This window comes from Molossus molossus, unplaced genomic scaffold, assembly GCF_014108415.1.
Source record: "Molossus molossus isolate mMolMol1 unplaced genomic scaffold, mMolMol1.p scaffold_m16_p_4, whole genome shotgun sequence".
In the NCBI taxonomy this organism is placed as follows: domain Eukaryota; kingdom Metazoa; phylum Chordata; class Mammalia; order Chiroptera; family Molossidae; genus Molossus; species Molossus molossus.
This window is the reverse complement of record NW_023425377.1, coordinates 56632442-56646759: the sequence shown is the minus strand read 5'-3', so window position 1 is coordinate 56646759 and position 14318 is coordinate 56632442. Positions and strand designations below refer to the sequence as shown.

Here is a 14318-nt window from a genome sequence, read left to right as displayed (position 1 = left end):
GTCCGGAGAGACCCGGGTTCGGTTCCCGCTAAGGGCACGTACCTTGGTTGCAGTTTGTCCCCAGACCTGGTTGGGTCGTGTGGGTGGCAACCACTCGATGTGTCGCTTTCACGTCGATGTTTCTCTCTCTCTCTCTCCCACTCACTCTATCTGAACAAAATATCGAAAAATGTCCTCGGGTGAGGATTAAAAAAAAAAAAAAAATGGTTGAGATGGTCCCAGCCAGGTAGCTCAGTTGGTTACAGCGTCATTGTCCCAAAAAGCCAAGGTTGTGAGTTTGATTCCTGGTCATGGCACATAAAAGAATCAACCAATGAATGCATAAATAAATGGCACAACAAACATCTCTCCCTTCCTCTCTCTCTAAAAATAAAAAAAAACTTTTGTAATGTATATTTTATCATAAAAACAAAACAAAAACCCTGCCCCTGGCCTGTTTGGTTCAGTGGTTAGAGCGTCTCGGGTTTGATTCTGTTCAGGATCATGTACTTCAGTTGCGGTTCGTCCCTGGCACTGGTTGGGGTCTTGTGGGAGGCAACCAGTCAATGTTTCTCTCTCTCTCTGTCTCCCTCCTTCCCACTCTATCTGAAGATAAAAAGAAAAATATCCTCGGGTGAGGAATAAAGAAAAAAACAAAAAACCCTGAAGAACAGTGCCTGGCACAAGGCCAGCATGCTGTGCTTATTAAATTACTGAAATTAGAGTAACTAAAATAGCATCACTGGACTATCACCCCAAAGGGGACAGAGTCACATCAGTCTTTCTCCCTGGTATGTGCTCAGGACCTGGCCAATCTGAGGCTCCAGAAAGACTTGACCTTTGATTACCTGAAACCCTTCCAGGTGCCTCAGTGCTCCACCTGGCCCCCCTGAAGCTCCCATTCACCCTCTGCCCTCTCCACAGCCCGTCCTACCCAAACCCAGGAGACCTGGGGTCCGTGTAAATAGCCCCTGGATTGTACCCTCTCAGATTCCCAGCCAGGGTGCTCCTAGCATGGGTCTTGGCTCACCCAACTCCTATCAGAAGAGCCCCTATGACTCAGAACTCTTCTGGAGGGATGTCTTGGGCCTACCTATATTTCCGGGCAGGGCAGCCAGAGCCTGGAATCCTCCTCTGGTGGCTCTCCTCTAGGGGTCAAGGGCAATAAGGGATTTTAGATAGAGACTGGAGCTTCTAGAATAGCTGCTGGCTCTCAGGTGAGAGGGTACATACACTGGGTCATGTGGTCAGTGCAAGCACATGGCTGGCCACACCTCTTCCTCCTCCACTTTGGGAACTGGTCCTCAAGCCAGTCCTGCCCACGTGGACAAGCATCCCACTCAGCCCTCCTCTGTCACCAGCATCCCATTCAGCCCTCCTCAGAGGTCAGTCTGGGATGGAGAGAACTGGAGTGAGACTGGTACCACCACCATCTGAGCCAGCCCCTCTTGCTAGTCCTTGCTGGGACTCCAGGTGGCAGCCAGGTGGGGAGTTGATGAAAGCAATGAGCACTTCAACACCCAGGGCTGGGAGGTGAAAGTAGTCAGCAGAGCCCACCCCCTCCTGGAGGGCCACCCTCAAGTCCTAGAGGTGGTGGTCCTAGGACCAGGGAGTTTATAAAGTCAACCTCCTAACCCTTCCTTCCTCCCTGCCACACAGGTGCAGTTTGGAAAGGGGTCATCCCACCCTAACCCACGCTGGGACCCCTGTGGTCAGCTAAGGAGGCCTCTGCATGGTCCTAGGCAGGGACTCAGGCCTGGTGTTCTAGCTCCCTGTAAGGCTGAGCCCAGTGGTGCTACCCACTGCAGAATGTGTGCAGCAAGGTGCCTGGCTCAGGGGTGGCCACCTGGCAGAGAGAAAGAAGACAAAAGTGCAGCAGCAGGTTTCTGTCCAGGAAGTTGGGTTACACATTTTAGTAATGGGCCAGAGAAATGAGGCATTGGGGCAACAGTGCAGGGGCCACAGGGAGAATAAGAGATCTGAGATCTGGGGTTAGGCGTCAATCTTACAAAGTGTATAAAGAATCTGTGTTTCTCTACAATAACAAAAAACCAAAGGCTACAAGAGTGGTTATATATACAAAACACTGAGATATTGCTTCACTTGCAAACAGGTTCCTGACCAGACAGGGAGACAAGACAGAGAGAAGGGCACAGGAAAGGGTGGGCAATGCGCTGCGTGCAGAAAGGAAGTGGGGTGGTCTTCTCCCAGCATAAATTTACAGGCAAGAGCTGGATTCACGCACGCACAGGAGAAGCTGAGGTCAAAGGTGAGTGCCATGTTGGCTGTGCATGGGTAGTAGGATGCCAGGAGCCTATGTCTGCCTACTCCAGCCCCCTGGTCACTTGCTCTTCAGGCTTTAGTCCAGAGCAGGGTTCTGGTGACCAGGACCAGCTGGAACAACTAGCCAGAGAGGAAGGGATGTAATCACTCCCTGGAGTCTGCTGTGGAAAACTGAAGAAGCCTGCTTGGTGTACCCATCCTCTTGCCTCTGAATGTCCCTGTCCATCCTGCCACCCTCCCACCCTCCCCAGAGGCCCACTGGGACCCAAGAAGAACAGGTGCAGCAGCCAGGCTTCAAGCTTTCCTGGGGTGGGAGGCAATGGTGCTGCTTGACTTCTGTTCTTTCTAAGCCTCAGCTGACTATGCAGAGCTCAGTGGAAGGTGGGAGCCAGTCACAGAGGGACAGAGGGTCGGGTCCCGGAAAACATCATGGTGAGGGGCAGGTGAAGGACGAGGATGTGCACGCACACTTGGATGAGGAACGGGGCAGTCACAGGTTCTGGCAGCACTGCAGCTTGTTCGGTTTCTGTCCGTCGGTAGTGGGCGGCACACTGATGTCCACCACATTGTTGCCAGGGGACTCATCATGGGCTGCGCGGTCTGCAATCTGCTTCTGTGACACAATGCGGTAGATCTCTGCAATGGGAAGAAGCAAGGTGAGTGCCCTGCATGCCCCTGCCTTTGGTGACTACCCACTGCAGAACTCATTTGTATGTCACCTCCTCTAGGGAGTTTGTGCCCTCCCAAAGGCCCCCACTGTGGCCTACCCACATGCCATGAAATAAGGATTCCACCTTGTGCACTCAGCAAGGGTGGAACCCACATGTGGTCACAGACATATCCTCCCCATCCCAGGCCTCTTCTTCTTAAAAGGTCAGAAACCCCCTTCTCCTCAGAATAAACTCCTGGAAGACCAGGAGCTCTGGGTCCAAGGCCACCTCTCCCCTCTGGCTGTTCCCTGGTGGAGCCATGGCAGGGCTCATACATTGAGCTGGTTCCTGAGTGCCAGTGGCGGGGGATCTGGCCTGACTTCATGGAGCATGTCATGTCTGTCCTACTGTTCAGACTGACCAGCATGTTTAAGGAATGATGGTTCAGGGGCTGCATTCTGGAGCATGCAACCAGTGTGGCTGGTGCCTTTCCCAACCACCCCTGGTGGGCCTGATAAGGTTCCTGTGGCCCCCACCAGGCTATGAAATCACCTGTGAGAATGTTCTTAAAAGCTTCCTCTACGTTGGTGGAGTCCAAGGCTGAGGTCTCAATGAAGGACAAGTTGTTCTTCTCTGGAACAGAGAGAATATTGACCAGGTGAGTGGGGGGGGGGGGGCTCCCCTACAACCTCTAAGGGCCCTTGCATGCCTGCCCACTCACCTGGCCCAGGAAATGAAGGGCTGAGGCCAAGGGGGTAGGACCAAGATGCTCATTCCTCAGGGAGGGGAGGTTGGCACTGCAGCTACGCTCAGAAAGGACCTGAAGGGGGCTGCCTGCTTTCCAGAAGCTTCTCTGATGCCTTAGTCACAATCCTGCTGTCAGGAGCTGGCTCCTGCGGGAGGGCCCTGACACTAAGTGAAACCCTTCTCCAGCTGGTGCGCGCTCACCTGCGAAGGCACGGGCCTCATCAGTGGGTACGGCCCGCAAGTGGCGCAGGTCACTCTTGTTGCCCACCAGCATGATGACGATGTTACTGTCAGCATGGTCCCTCAGTTCCTTCAGCCAGCGTTCCACATTCTCATATGTCAGGTGCTTGGCGATATCGTACACCAACAGTGCGCCCACTGCACCACGGTAGTATCTATGGGGACAGACGGCAGGGCCCAGAAATGAGCTGTTTGCCAGCGCCCCATGGGGGCTCCCTAGATTCCATGGGCAGGGGCTCCTGGGCCCACACAGAGCCCAACCAAGAGGTGGCCATCATGGCCTTTAGGGAGGACTCTGTGCCCTCAGATTCAGCTCAGGACTGTGGGGACCTGAGGAGTTTAGGGCCTGAGGTCAGAAGGCACCCAGAAAAGGGGGCAAAGGAAACAATGTCTGTGCAAGAAAAGGGCTGCTGCTAGGCAAAAGCTCTGATGCCTGTCATGGCCTGGCCCACCAAGAAGACTAATGGACACATATCCACCCTGAGGAATTAAAGAGATGGAGAGATAACCAGGCTTCAATGGAGGGCATCCAGAGCACAGTGTGTGACTAATAGGGAAATGGCCAGGGGGTTGGGAGGGGTCTAGAAGGAGGCAGCTTGAGTAGGTCCTGATGGTTGGGTGGCCATGGAAAGCTGAGAGAAGAGGAAGACTGGGAACACAGCCAGGCAGGGCAGGCTAACCAGGCAGGACTGAGAGTGGAATGGCCCAACTCTGGGCCCAGATAATAGCCCTCACTGTACAGCCAGTACCAAGCAAAATGGCAGTGCCTCAGAGGGACTCCAGGGGTCAGAGGGTCCATGGGACATGCCCACATGAGGTTACAGTGTGGTTAAGAGTAGGCACTGGGCCCTGGCCGGTTTGGCTCAGCGGTTGGAGTGTCGGCCTGTGGTCCAGAGAGACCCGGGTTCGGTTACCGCTAAGGGCACGTACCTCAGTTGCAGTTTGTCCCCAACTCTGGTTGGGTCATGCGGGTGACAACCACTCGATATGTCCCTTTCATGTCGATGTTTCTCTCTCTCTCTCTCTCTCTCCCCTCCCCCCCCACTCTATCTGAACAAAAAGATGGAAAAAATGTCCTCGGGTGAGGATAAAAAAAAAAAGAGAGAGAGTGGGCACTGGTCTTCCTGAGGGTCTCATAGCTCCTACTGGTGTCTCATCCCTCCACCCTGGGCCAACTGCCCTCAGGGCTGTGCTCTCCCCTTCTCCTCCTGTATAACTCCTACCCGTCCTTCAGAGCCCACTAGCCCTATGTCCACAACCTCCTGCATTTCCCAATCCCCGCCACTCACGCGGAGGTGATGGCACGGTAGCGCTCCTGGCCAGCAGTGTCCCAGATCTGAGCCTTGATGGTCTTGCTGTCCACCTGGATGCTGCGGGTGGCAAACTCCACACCAATGGTGCTCTTGCTCTCCAGGTTGAACTCGTTGCGGGTGAAGCGGGACAGCAAGTTGCTCTTCCCCACACCTGAGTCCCCAATGAGCACTACTGTAGGGGTGGGAAGGGATATAGGTGAGGCTCCATGGGCCAGAGCAGGGTAGTCCCCAAGTCCCACACCAACCAGGTCCATCTGCAGAACCTTCAGAGTGGTGCCCCAGTTTCTTCAGAAATGTGACAGCCAACAACAGGGTGAAGTCAGCTGTCCTAGTGCCCCTAGCCTGAGGCACCATGTTTCTTGGTACAGAAGTGAACAGTGGCCCCAGGCTTCCAGAAATACAGCCACTGCAGATAGCACAATACTCTTGCCTATGTCTGGTTCTTCAGAGGAGGGCCTCCCCAGCTAAGGAACAGGGACCCAGGCATTCCAGCACACAGGTGGTTTGGGGATCCATCAATCCCCCAAACTTCCACTGTAGCCTCAAGGCCCAAATAAGCTTGGGCAAGTCACTTAACCTCTCTGGGCTGCCTTTTCTACAAGTGTGAAAGAAGGACAGGAACAAGAGCCAGGTCAGGGAAGGGAACACAAGAGCTTTCAAGATCAGAACTCAGCCAGCATCCAGCCCACTAACACAGGTGGGGAAACAGTTATTACTATTGTTCCACCAGGTTCTTACCAATAAAAATCTGGCTCTGGAGTTTTAAGTAACAAGAAATGAGAAGTCTCACGTCGCATGCCCATCATGCTGCTTCTTCATGGAAAGTGGCTGGAAACAAACCAACATGCAGCCCAACACAGCCAACTTACCCATTTAAAACAGAAATGTGCCCTCTGGATTTAACCAAAAGGGAACAGAGCCTGCTACCCTTCCCATCCCCCCATCCCCAGGGTTGAACCACCCTGCAGGGACATCCAGGACAACCAGCCCTTCAGAGCAGGGCAGAGCAGGCCCGTTGGGTCTGTTCCATTAGAAGTGGGGCCACTCAAGATGGTCCAAGAAGGTCCTGGACCCAGGAAGGCTATCCTCAGTCCCAGGGCATACTGGAGGAAAACTGTGTCCGTGTGTGTGTGCACACATGCATGGATGTATGTGCGTCACAGAAGGAACAACACAGCAGTCTGATCAGATGTCCCAGCTGGAAACCACATGAACCCCCAAGTATGGGCCTTGAGATCTGGCACTGGAGGGTAGATCTGCGCTGTGGAGGGTAGTGGAGAGCTGTGGGCACTGTGGGCCTGGTTACCATACACCACAATGAAAAATTCCTCAATAAAAAACGTTATGTGTACATGTCCAGATTCCCCCTCCCCCCACTTCTTACCAGGTCACGGTCCCAACCCTAGCTAGTCTAGGCAGCCTCCTACTCTCCCTAGGTTGCTGCACTAGCCTCCCCCTTGGTGTCTGAGTTCACTCTCATCTCCAACCAACAGGTTGTTCTCCCGATACAGCCACCAGGGGGTACCTGTGAGCACCTGAGTCAGGTCCTGCCCCTCCTCCGCCCACAGACTCCAAGAGCTCCCGCCTTTCTTGGGGTAATAGTCCATGTCCTCCCCAGGACTCATAAGGCCCTGCATGACCTGCCCATCTCCTCCCTGCCATCATCTCCTCTCTCTCTCCTGCCTGCTTACTTTGCTCCTGCCATAAGAACCTCCTTGCTCAGAGATGTGCAGGTGCACACTGCCCTTGCCTGGAATGTTCTTCCCCAGGTACCCACCTGGTTCCCACCCTCATTTCCTCCGTGTGGTGCCTCAGATGGCACTTGATCAAGGAGGCCCTTCCTACAGTCCTCTTAAAACCCACTCCCCTCAACACTCCCCATTCCCCTCCCCTGCCTTAGTTCTCACCACCCTCCCACACTCCCAGGTTTCACTTATTTGTTTTTTACCAGTCTGCCCCAAGGGTAGGCTCTCAGACGGTCTCATTCCCTGTTGTATCCCAAGACCTGGCACAGAACCCAGAACACAGGAAGGAGTGAACAAACAAACGATAAAGTGGCTGCAGAGCCCCCTCCAGGCATCATCCTCAGGCAAAAGGGGAAGAGAGGGCCAATGACCCAGCCCCGAGGACCCAGCACCCTTTCTGGGCTGGCTGCTTCAGAGCCAAGAATAATAATAAGAAAATTTAATGAGTCTGAGCCAAGAAAGCCTTTGATTCGCATCACCTCACAGAAGCCGCATGTAACCCATTTTACAGATGAGGAAACTGAGGTGCAAACAGGGAAATGATGAGCCCAAGACACACAGTGAGCAGAAGGCTAGAAGGCTAGATGGCTGCAGAGCAAGGACATGAGCAGGCTCACTTTCATTTCCCAACCATGCTCACCTGGGCTACCCGCTTAAAAGTGATCTGGCAAGATTTGAACCCAGGCTTTCTGGGTCCAAGGTTGAACTCAGGAGTTTGTGATGACAGGGCCACTATCCTATCCTGACACTGTGGGTACCCAACAGAAGACTGCCAAGTTGACTTCAGAAACAGGTGGAAAATAGGTGGAGATGGACATGTGCCTGAGGTCCAGGGCTGAGGGCTTCCAATCATGCTGGTGGGGCCCTGAATCGGCTCCAAAGCTATGCAGGGCCAGGCTGGACTGACTGTGGGGCCCAACATCCACAACCCCAATCCCTCACCTCCTTCCCATGGCAGCCAGAAAAACCTAGCCAAGTCTGAGGAGATTTGTTCACAGTTCTCATGTTGTCAGGAATGGAACAGGAAATGAGGAAGAGTCCCTTTTGAGCCCTGCCCTGTATTCCCCCAGCCCCTTACTCCCTAACCAGCCTTGTCCCAGTGTTGGGGACAATTGATTCTGCCCTGGCCTAGCCAACAATCTCCTCAATCCCACAGACCAAGACTGCCCTAAAGGCTTTATTATCAAGCTCCTGGAGCCACTCCAGAGACAAATGTCATGTAATCATTCCCCTTGTACAGCTGGGGACACTCAACCCAGAGTGACTGAGTCCTCCAATCCAAGGTGACCCAGTGAGAACAGTGGAGGCAAGAATAAGACAAGGGTCACCAGCCACTGCCCAGATAAATGGTGGAAAGGCCAGGATGCCTAGGCATTCCTTGGCACAGGTGCCCGATGCAGAGAGATGGCCAGCAGGGCAGTGGCCAGGTTGGCTCTGAGAACATTGTAGGCATGAGAATGGCACTGTCAAAGTCACAAGCTATCTATTATCTTGGGGAAATAAAGGGCCCTGAGGACATGACCCCCAGCATTTCCACAGAAATTGGTGGCAATGTTGGCCAGAAAATGGCCTCCCTAGACATGCCTCTAGACTGGCAGGGCAGGCAAGCCCAGTTGGCAAAAACAAAGAGCTAGAACCTCTTAGAGGTCTGGGTCCTCTGGCCTGCCCCATGACAGTATAGCAGACTGACTGGCCATTCAGGTGGGGGCACGTTCCCCTACTTCAGGCAGAGCAGAGCCCCATCTCTCCTCCAGGAAGCAGACCCTGATTATCCCAGGCTCCAGGGATCAGCACTTGGGGGCAATCTTGTCAGAGCTATTCCTCTGGAAATCAGAGAAAAAAGAAGAGGTAGGTATCCAAAACTGGGGCACAGGCAGGGCCACCATTTGCAATTGGAGAAGATAGTGTGCTCGGTTCCTGGACCTAGAAGGGTCCTATCCATGTTGCAGAGCCAGTAGGCTGCCTTCGGAACACTTGGCAGAAAGAGGCAAGCACTGGGGCTGGCAGTCACTCTCTCCTCACCCCTTTTCCCAACAGGACTCATAGATGGGGCAGGGATACACACAACCCAGAGGACATGGTTCTGGACTACTGGAGGCTGTGTGAAGCTCTCCACATCAACCACATCTTTATGGGCCAGGTGAGTGGCAGGGGCCAGGGGAAGGCTTCAGTGGCCCTAGGGGATACCACTGTTCCCACTGTAGACACCACAGCCTGTTCAATCAGAGGAGAAGTCAGGGGAGCCCTAGGGGACCAATCAGGCTGGGAAAATGGTCTACAGCTGACAGGATAAAATGTTAGCAGGATAAATGTGAGAATCTATAATTAGGTACAAATAAACAACCTCACTCCTGGGGAAGGGGGAAATGTGCAGCGAAGAAAATAAACACCACGTGGGGAAAACACCCAGTAGGATCTGCTGGCCTTGGTGGTGGTCAGGGGAGCCAAAATGTGATGGCTGCCAAAACAAACAAGACTGGTGAGAAGGCTGTGCAGGTGGCAACCAGTGTCCCAAAGTGAGAGGTGTGGCCCCTCCACACCCAGGACAGGACTAGGAGAAGGTGACCGAAGCCTGTAGGAGGTTTGGCACAGGGTGGGGAGTGGGAGGATGGCTGCCCCCTTTTCTGCTAAAGGGTGTCCTGTACCAGCGGCAGGGCCAGAGAGAAAGCTGGCCCTGGTCAACCCTTCTGGTGCAGTCAGTCATGTCCTGGATGCCTCTCTAATGCCCAGGCCTGACCCTCTGCAGGCCCTGGGCCTCAGGAGGGGCTGGCGGGGCGTGGAAGTGCAGCATATTCAGATTTCTGTCTACCAGCCATACTTATGGTAAGTTATTGTGAGGGTTGTGGCTTGCCTGCCAACTTCCTTCCTCCCTTCTTTATTTGCCAGAGCCAAATAGACTTTCTTTTTCCCATTTAAGGAAATGAAAACTGAGTGAATTTAAAGACAAACATTAAAGGATGATAGGGGGAGGCTGTGTCATTCAACAAGGTGTAAGTGTGAAGGAAAGGGCTCAGATTATCACAGTTTGGAGAACCCCGACCTTGCAGGTTAGATCTTCACTTCCAACCCAGCTTGAGAAGGTCAGCAAGGCACCTGCTGGACTCAGAAAAGGAGGGCAGCAGGGTAGGCAGGCATTCTCTCCTTTGTGCCAGGTGCCACAGAAGCCGGATCAGTGTTTCCAGGAAGTGGACTAGAGATGAATCCTGGGAAGTACACAGCTGTTCCACTGCCCCTGACCCACTAACTATACTTCTGGGAACATACTTCAAGGAAATAACCCAAAGGGCAAAAGATGACTTGTGCAAACACTTGGAGCTGAATTACTTATAACAGCAAACAGTTGAAAATAACAAGCAAGTGACCACAGAAACCTGCCCTGGCAGTGCTATGTCCAGATATGTGCCCTAACCTGATCCATGAGCAGCTCCTAAGAGCAGGCTGAGTAGAGACGAACACCAGCTGTAGCAGGATTGGAGTCCAGACCACCTGTCCCTGGTTCCCAAACCCTGAAAGAGCTTCCCCTGCCTCTAAGGTGAGACCAACCACAAGGCTCAGTCAGCACCAGGAACTTGGCCTCATGCCAGTGACATATCAGCCTGCAGGCAGCTTCCAGAGCCCATGGTGCTGTGTGAGGACTCTGGGCCTCTGTATGGGCACTCCTTCATCCAGGTAAGGAGTGTTCCACCCTAAGGAGTGTTCCTCCATATTCCCAAAGTCCCAGGCTCTCAGCCCCAGGATGCTGGATGGTCATCCAAGGCCAGCTCCAGACACAGACCACCCTCCCTGGGATGGCCAGGCTCCCCCAACAAGGGGAAGACTCCAACAGCTGACGTGGGAGGCAGACCCTCACACAACAGGCAGCCGAGAAAATGTGCCCCGTATGGGCCCAGGAGTTAGCTCTCAAGGGCAACCACTATCAGCCAGGGATCCCAACACGGACAGCAGAGGGCTTGGCCAAAGTCCAGCTTGGCAAAGAAGATGATGTGAAGCCAGTGACCCTAAACCAGCTGAGCTGAGAAACAAAGGACTCCAGTGACATGTAGCAAGTCTCCCCAGCTTGGGGCAGGGTGAAGGAGCTCCCCAATTGGCCCCAAGCCAGCTATGGAGGCCTACCTTCCTAGACCATACTTGGAGCTCATAGAGCCCTCTGACCCTCCAGCTGGGAAAATCCTCTAGCAGGTTGGCCCAGACCTGAGCCCTCATCCTGCATGTGCTGAAGGAGGCAGTCTGACACCTTAGTCCCAGATCCTGGCCACAGGTTCCCTAGATACACTTGCTAAAGGGTAAAACCAACAACTAGCCAGGGTTCAAATTCTGCTCTAACACTTACATCCTTGTCTCCCTGGGCCCCCGTTTCCAGGTCCATAAAAGAGGCTGGATAATATCGATGTCACAGGATTGTGGTGAGGATGTCAATGAATTCATGTGTGTAAAAAGCTTAGAGGCACATTCGCTCCTCCAGGACTGCGGCGCAGACCGGCTCTGAGCAGCTGGCAGTGGCCTCCTGGGCGCGGGGGATGGGGTGGGGGGGTGTCCGCGGAGGGCGGGAAGCAGGGAGCCAGGGCGCATGCATCTGCGCACAAGCTGCAGAGGGGTGGCGCGAGCCATGGCCGGGGAATGCGAGCAGACCCTACAGAACCACCAGCAGCCCAACGGCAGAGAGCCCTTCCTGATCGGCGTCAGCGGGGGCAAGGCCAGCGGCAGGTCCTCCGCCTGTGCCAAGATCGTGCAGCTCCTGGGGCAGAACAAAGTGGACTACCGCCAGAAGCAGGTGGTCATCCTGAGCCAGGACAGCTTCTACCGCGTCCTCACTGAGGAGCAGAAGGCCAAAGCCCTTAAGGGCTAGTTCAACTTCAGTCACCCAGATGCCTTTGACAACGAGCACATCTTCAAAACTCTGAAAGACATCACCGCAGGGAAAACCGTGCAGATCCCCGTGTATGACTTTGTCGTCCATTCCTGGAAGGAGGAGATGGTCACCATCTACCCCGCGGACGTGGTTCTCTTCGAAGGCATCTTGGCCTTCTACTCCCAGGAGGTGCAGAACCTGTTTCAGATGAAGCTGTTTGTAGACACGGATGTGGACACCCGGCTCTCCCGCAGAGTGCTACGGGACATCAGCGAGCGAGGGCGGGACCCGGAGCAGATCTTGTCCCAGTACATCACCTTCGTCAAGCCTGCCTTCGAGGAGTTCTGCTTGCCCACAAAGAAATACGCAGATGTGATCATACCTAGAGGTGTAGGCAACCTAGTGGCCATCAGCCTCATTGTGCAGCACATTCAGGATATTCTCAAAAGGGGGGGGGGGGGGGGCTGTCCAAGCGGCAGACCAACTGCTGTCTCAACGGCTGCACCCATCAGAGTCTAGCAGCCGGACGCACTGACCTGCCGCCCTGGTCCCGGCCCCGCTCCTGGGAAGTAGCAGCAGGACTCCAGCGTCTGTACAGTTTCCTGGGACTCTGCTTATTTAAGGAAACGGCGTGGAGATGAAATGCCTTTGACCTTGACATGTAACTCGACCCCAAGCTTACGTGATGAACTGTGCCAACTACTACTGGTGATGCCTAATTATGAAGCCAACGTGTAACCAGTTATAAATACATTACACATATATATAAAAAATAAAATAAAATAAATAAAATAAAAAGCTTAGAAAAGTGCAGGTACTTGGGTTATGCTACTAAGAGTTCTAAGCATGTGCTAGCTTGGCAGCACATATACTAAAATTGGAATGACACAGAGAAGATTAGCATGGCCCCTGCGCAAGAATGACACGCAAATTCGTGAAGCCATCCATATTTTTATGGTACCAGATAAAATTATAGATGGGAATGAAACTTGTTTTTCATCTATTATCATGTGTAATCATTAAACGATTTAATATCCTCTTGAAAAAATAAAAGTTCTGAAAGTTAAGAGAAAACTGTCCTTGTTAACCACCAGGCCTGGGTCCAACACACAGTCCCCACACCAGGCCCCACTCCTCCACGAAATCCCGTGTTCCTCAACACCCATCTCAACCGGCATAGTCTACCCCTCCCTTCCCGAGCCCCGCCTCCAAAAGTGCTGCCACCAAGTCTGACCACGCCCACCCTGTGAAGAGCACCGTCAGCACTCGTCTTGGACACGCCCATCATATCCTAGTCCCTCCTCCAAGGGGCCCGCCCCCATTCCCAAAGGAGCTTTCTACCCTGCCGGCTGGCAAATGGTGGGGCGGTCCCGTCCCCTCCGGAGTTTCCACCCCCAACGGCCTCTCCCACCGTTCTGGGCCCCACCCCCTCTGGGCCCCAGCTCTGCTTGGGCGCGTCCAGGAAGCTCAGGCGCCTCTGGGCTGCCGGGTCTGCATGGTAGCACACCCCAGCCCAACGCTGCCCGAAAGCAGCCGGCCTAAGCTTTCTCGACTGCATGCACCGCCGGGCCCCAAGCCTTGGGCTCTGACCTGGGACCAGCGGCCTGGACGCAACTTAGGCCAGCCTGTCGGCCGCCGTCCCCTCGTCCATTTGTACCCCACCGGCCGTACCTTTGAACAGGTAGTCGTACTCGTCGTCCCGGGTCCCCATTGTCCTGGAGTTTCCAGCAGGATCCGCGACTCCGCAGCCCCACCACAAACACTCGACGGGGGCAGGGCCGGCGTCGGCGTCGGCGCCGCACAGAGAGGCGGCAGGGTAGCCAACCAGCGCCGCGTGGCGTAGCGACGGGCACCCAGAGCAGCCAATCAGAGGTGGAAGCAGAGCCTCCGGGGTTGGTGCTGCTTGGGATCCACCTTCCTCGCTGTCGTCTGTTGAAGAAAGGCGGAAGGAATGCGGACCTTTCAGAAGTGACGGCTGCATCAGCCTCTCAGAGACGGGTTCAGGAAGGCGGGTGGCAAACTGGAATAACTAATTAGATTGACAGAGCGAGTAGCCAATGAGCGGCTTGATTCAGAACATGCCTAACAGAGGAACTGTCCAAAAAGGAAAATAGGGCTACGCCCAGGTGATGTTAGCTTGGTGATGTTACGCTTTCTAACGTCCCCATGACATCATAGGTCAATGCCTGCAGCTCTGGACCCACCTGCTCCGCCCCGTTAATGACTGTTTCCCGGCCCTCTGCCCAGCCAACTGAGCCATACTAGCCAGGTATTAATTGCCTTTTTATGTCCCTCCTTCCTCCTGTATTCTGACCACTCTTCCACTGCTCCTCCACTGCCATCACCCTGATTCTTGCTTTATCATCTCTCCTGGGACCACCCAGATTACCCTGTTGTACCCACATATGTACACACTGTTCTTCCCACAGCAGTCATAGGGAGTCTTTTATTTTATTTATTTATTTAATTTATTTTTATCCTCACCCGAGGACATTTTGCATTTATCTTCAGA

General features: G+C 53.9%; 2 protein-coding genes and 1 non-coding gene across 4 annotated transcripts; 2 read left to right on the top strand and 1 right to left on the bottom strand.

The window, feature by feature from the left end:
* Positions 1 to 581: 581 nt before the first annotated feature.
* On the bottom strand, positions 582 to 13604 carry RAB11B (RAB11B, member RAS oncogene family). 2 transcript variants are annotated; one of them, XM_036240115.1, is made up of 5 exons: positions 13478 to 13604; positions 5189 to 5381; positions 3861 to 4054; positions 3465 to 3545; positions 582 to 2898 (listed from the first exon to the last, which is right to left on the bottom strand). In XM_036240115.1, exons 1-5 carry the CDS (start codon positions 13515 to 13517, stop codon positions 2753 to 2755), a joined length of 654 nt encoding a protein of 217 aa, XP_036096008.1. In that variant the 5' UTR covers positions 13518 to 13604; the 3' UTR covers positions 582 to 2752. The 2 variants fall into 2 exon arrangements, with proteins under 2 accessions (XP_036096008.1, XP_036096007.1); XM_036240114.1 differs by having other exon boundaries at positions 584 to 2898; positions 5189 to 5384.
* On the top strand, positions 11564 to 12447 carry LOC118616398 (uridine-cytidine kinase 2-like). The gene is given in 2 exon segments (XM_036241979.1): positions 11564 to 12259; positions 12262 to 12447. Coding segments are annotated over 2 exon segments (882 nt in total).
* On the top strand, positions 12655 to 12760 carry LOC118616573. The gene has a single exon (XR_004956570.1). It is a non-coding gene; the product is annotated as a U6 spliceosomal RNA (small nuclear RNA).
* Positions 13605 to 14318: the final 714 nt, after the last annotated feature.

Excerpts from the sequence above, each read along its gene's own strand:
- RAB11B (XM_036240114.1), bottom strand. The coding sequence starts at position 13,517 with ATGGGGACCCGGGACGACGAGTACGACTACCTGTTCAAAG. Across the intron at positions 5,385-13,477 it reads GTACGACTACCTGTTCAAAG|TAGTGCTCATTGGGGACTCA; the intron begins GTACGGCCGGTG and ends CCACCCCTACAG. Across the intron at positions 3,546-3,860 it reads TGAGGCCCGTGCCTTCGCAG|AGAAGAACAACTTGTCCTTC; the intron begins GTGAGCGCGCAC and ends TCTCTGTTCCAG.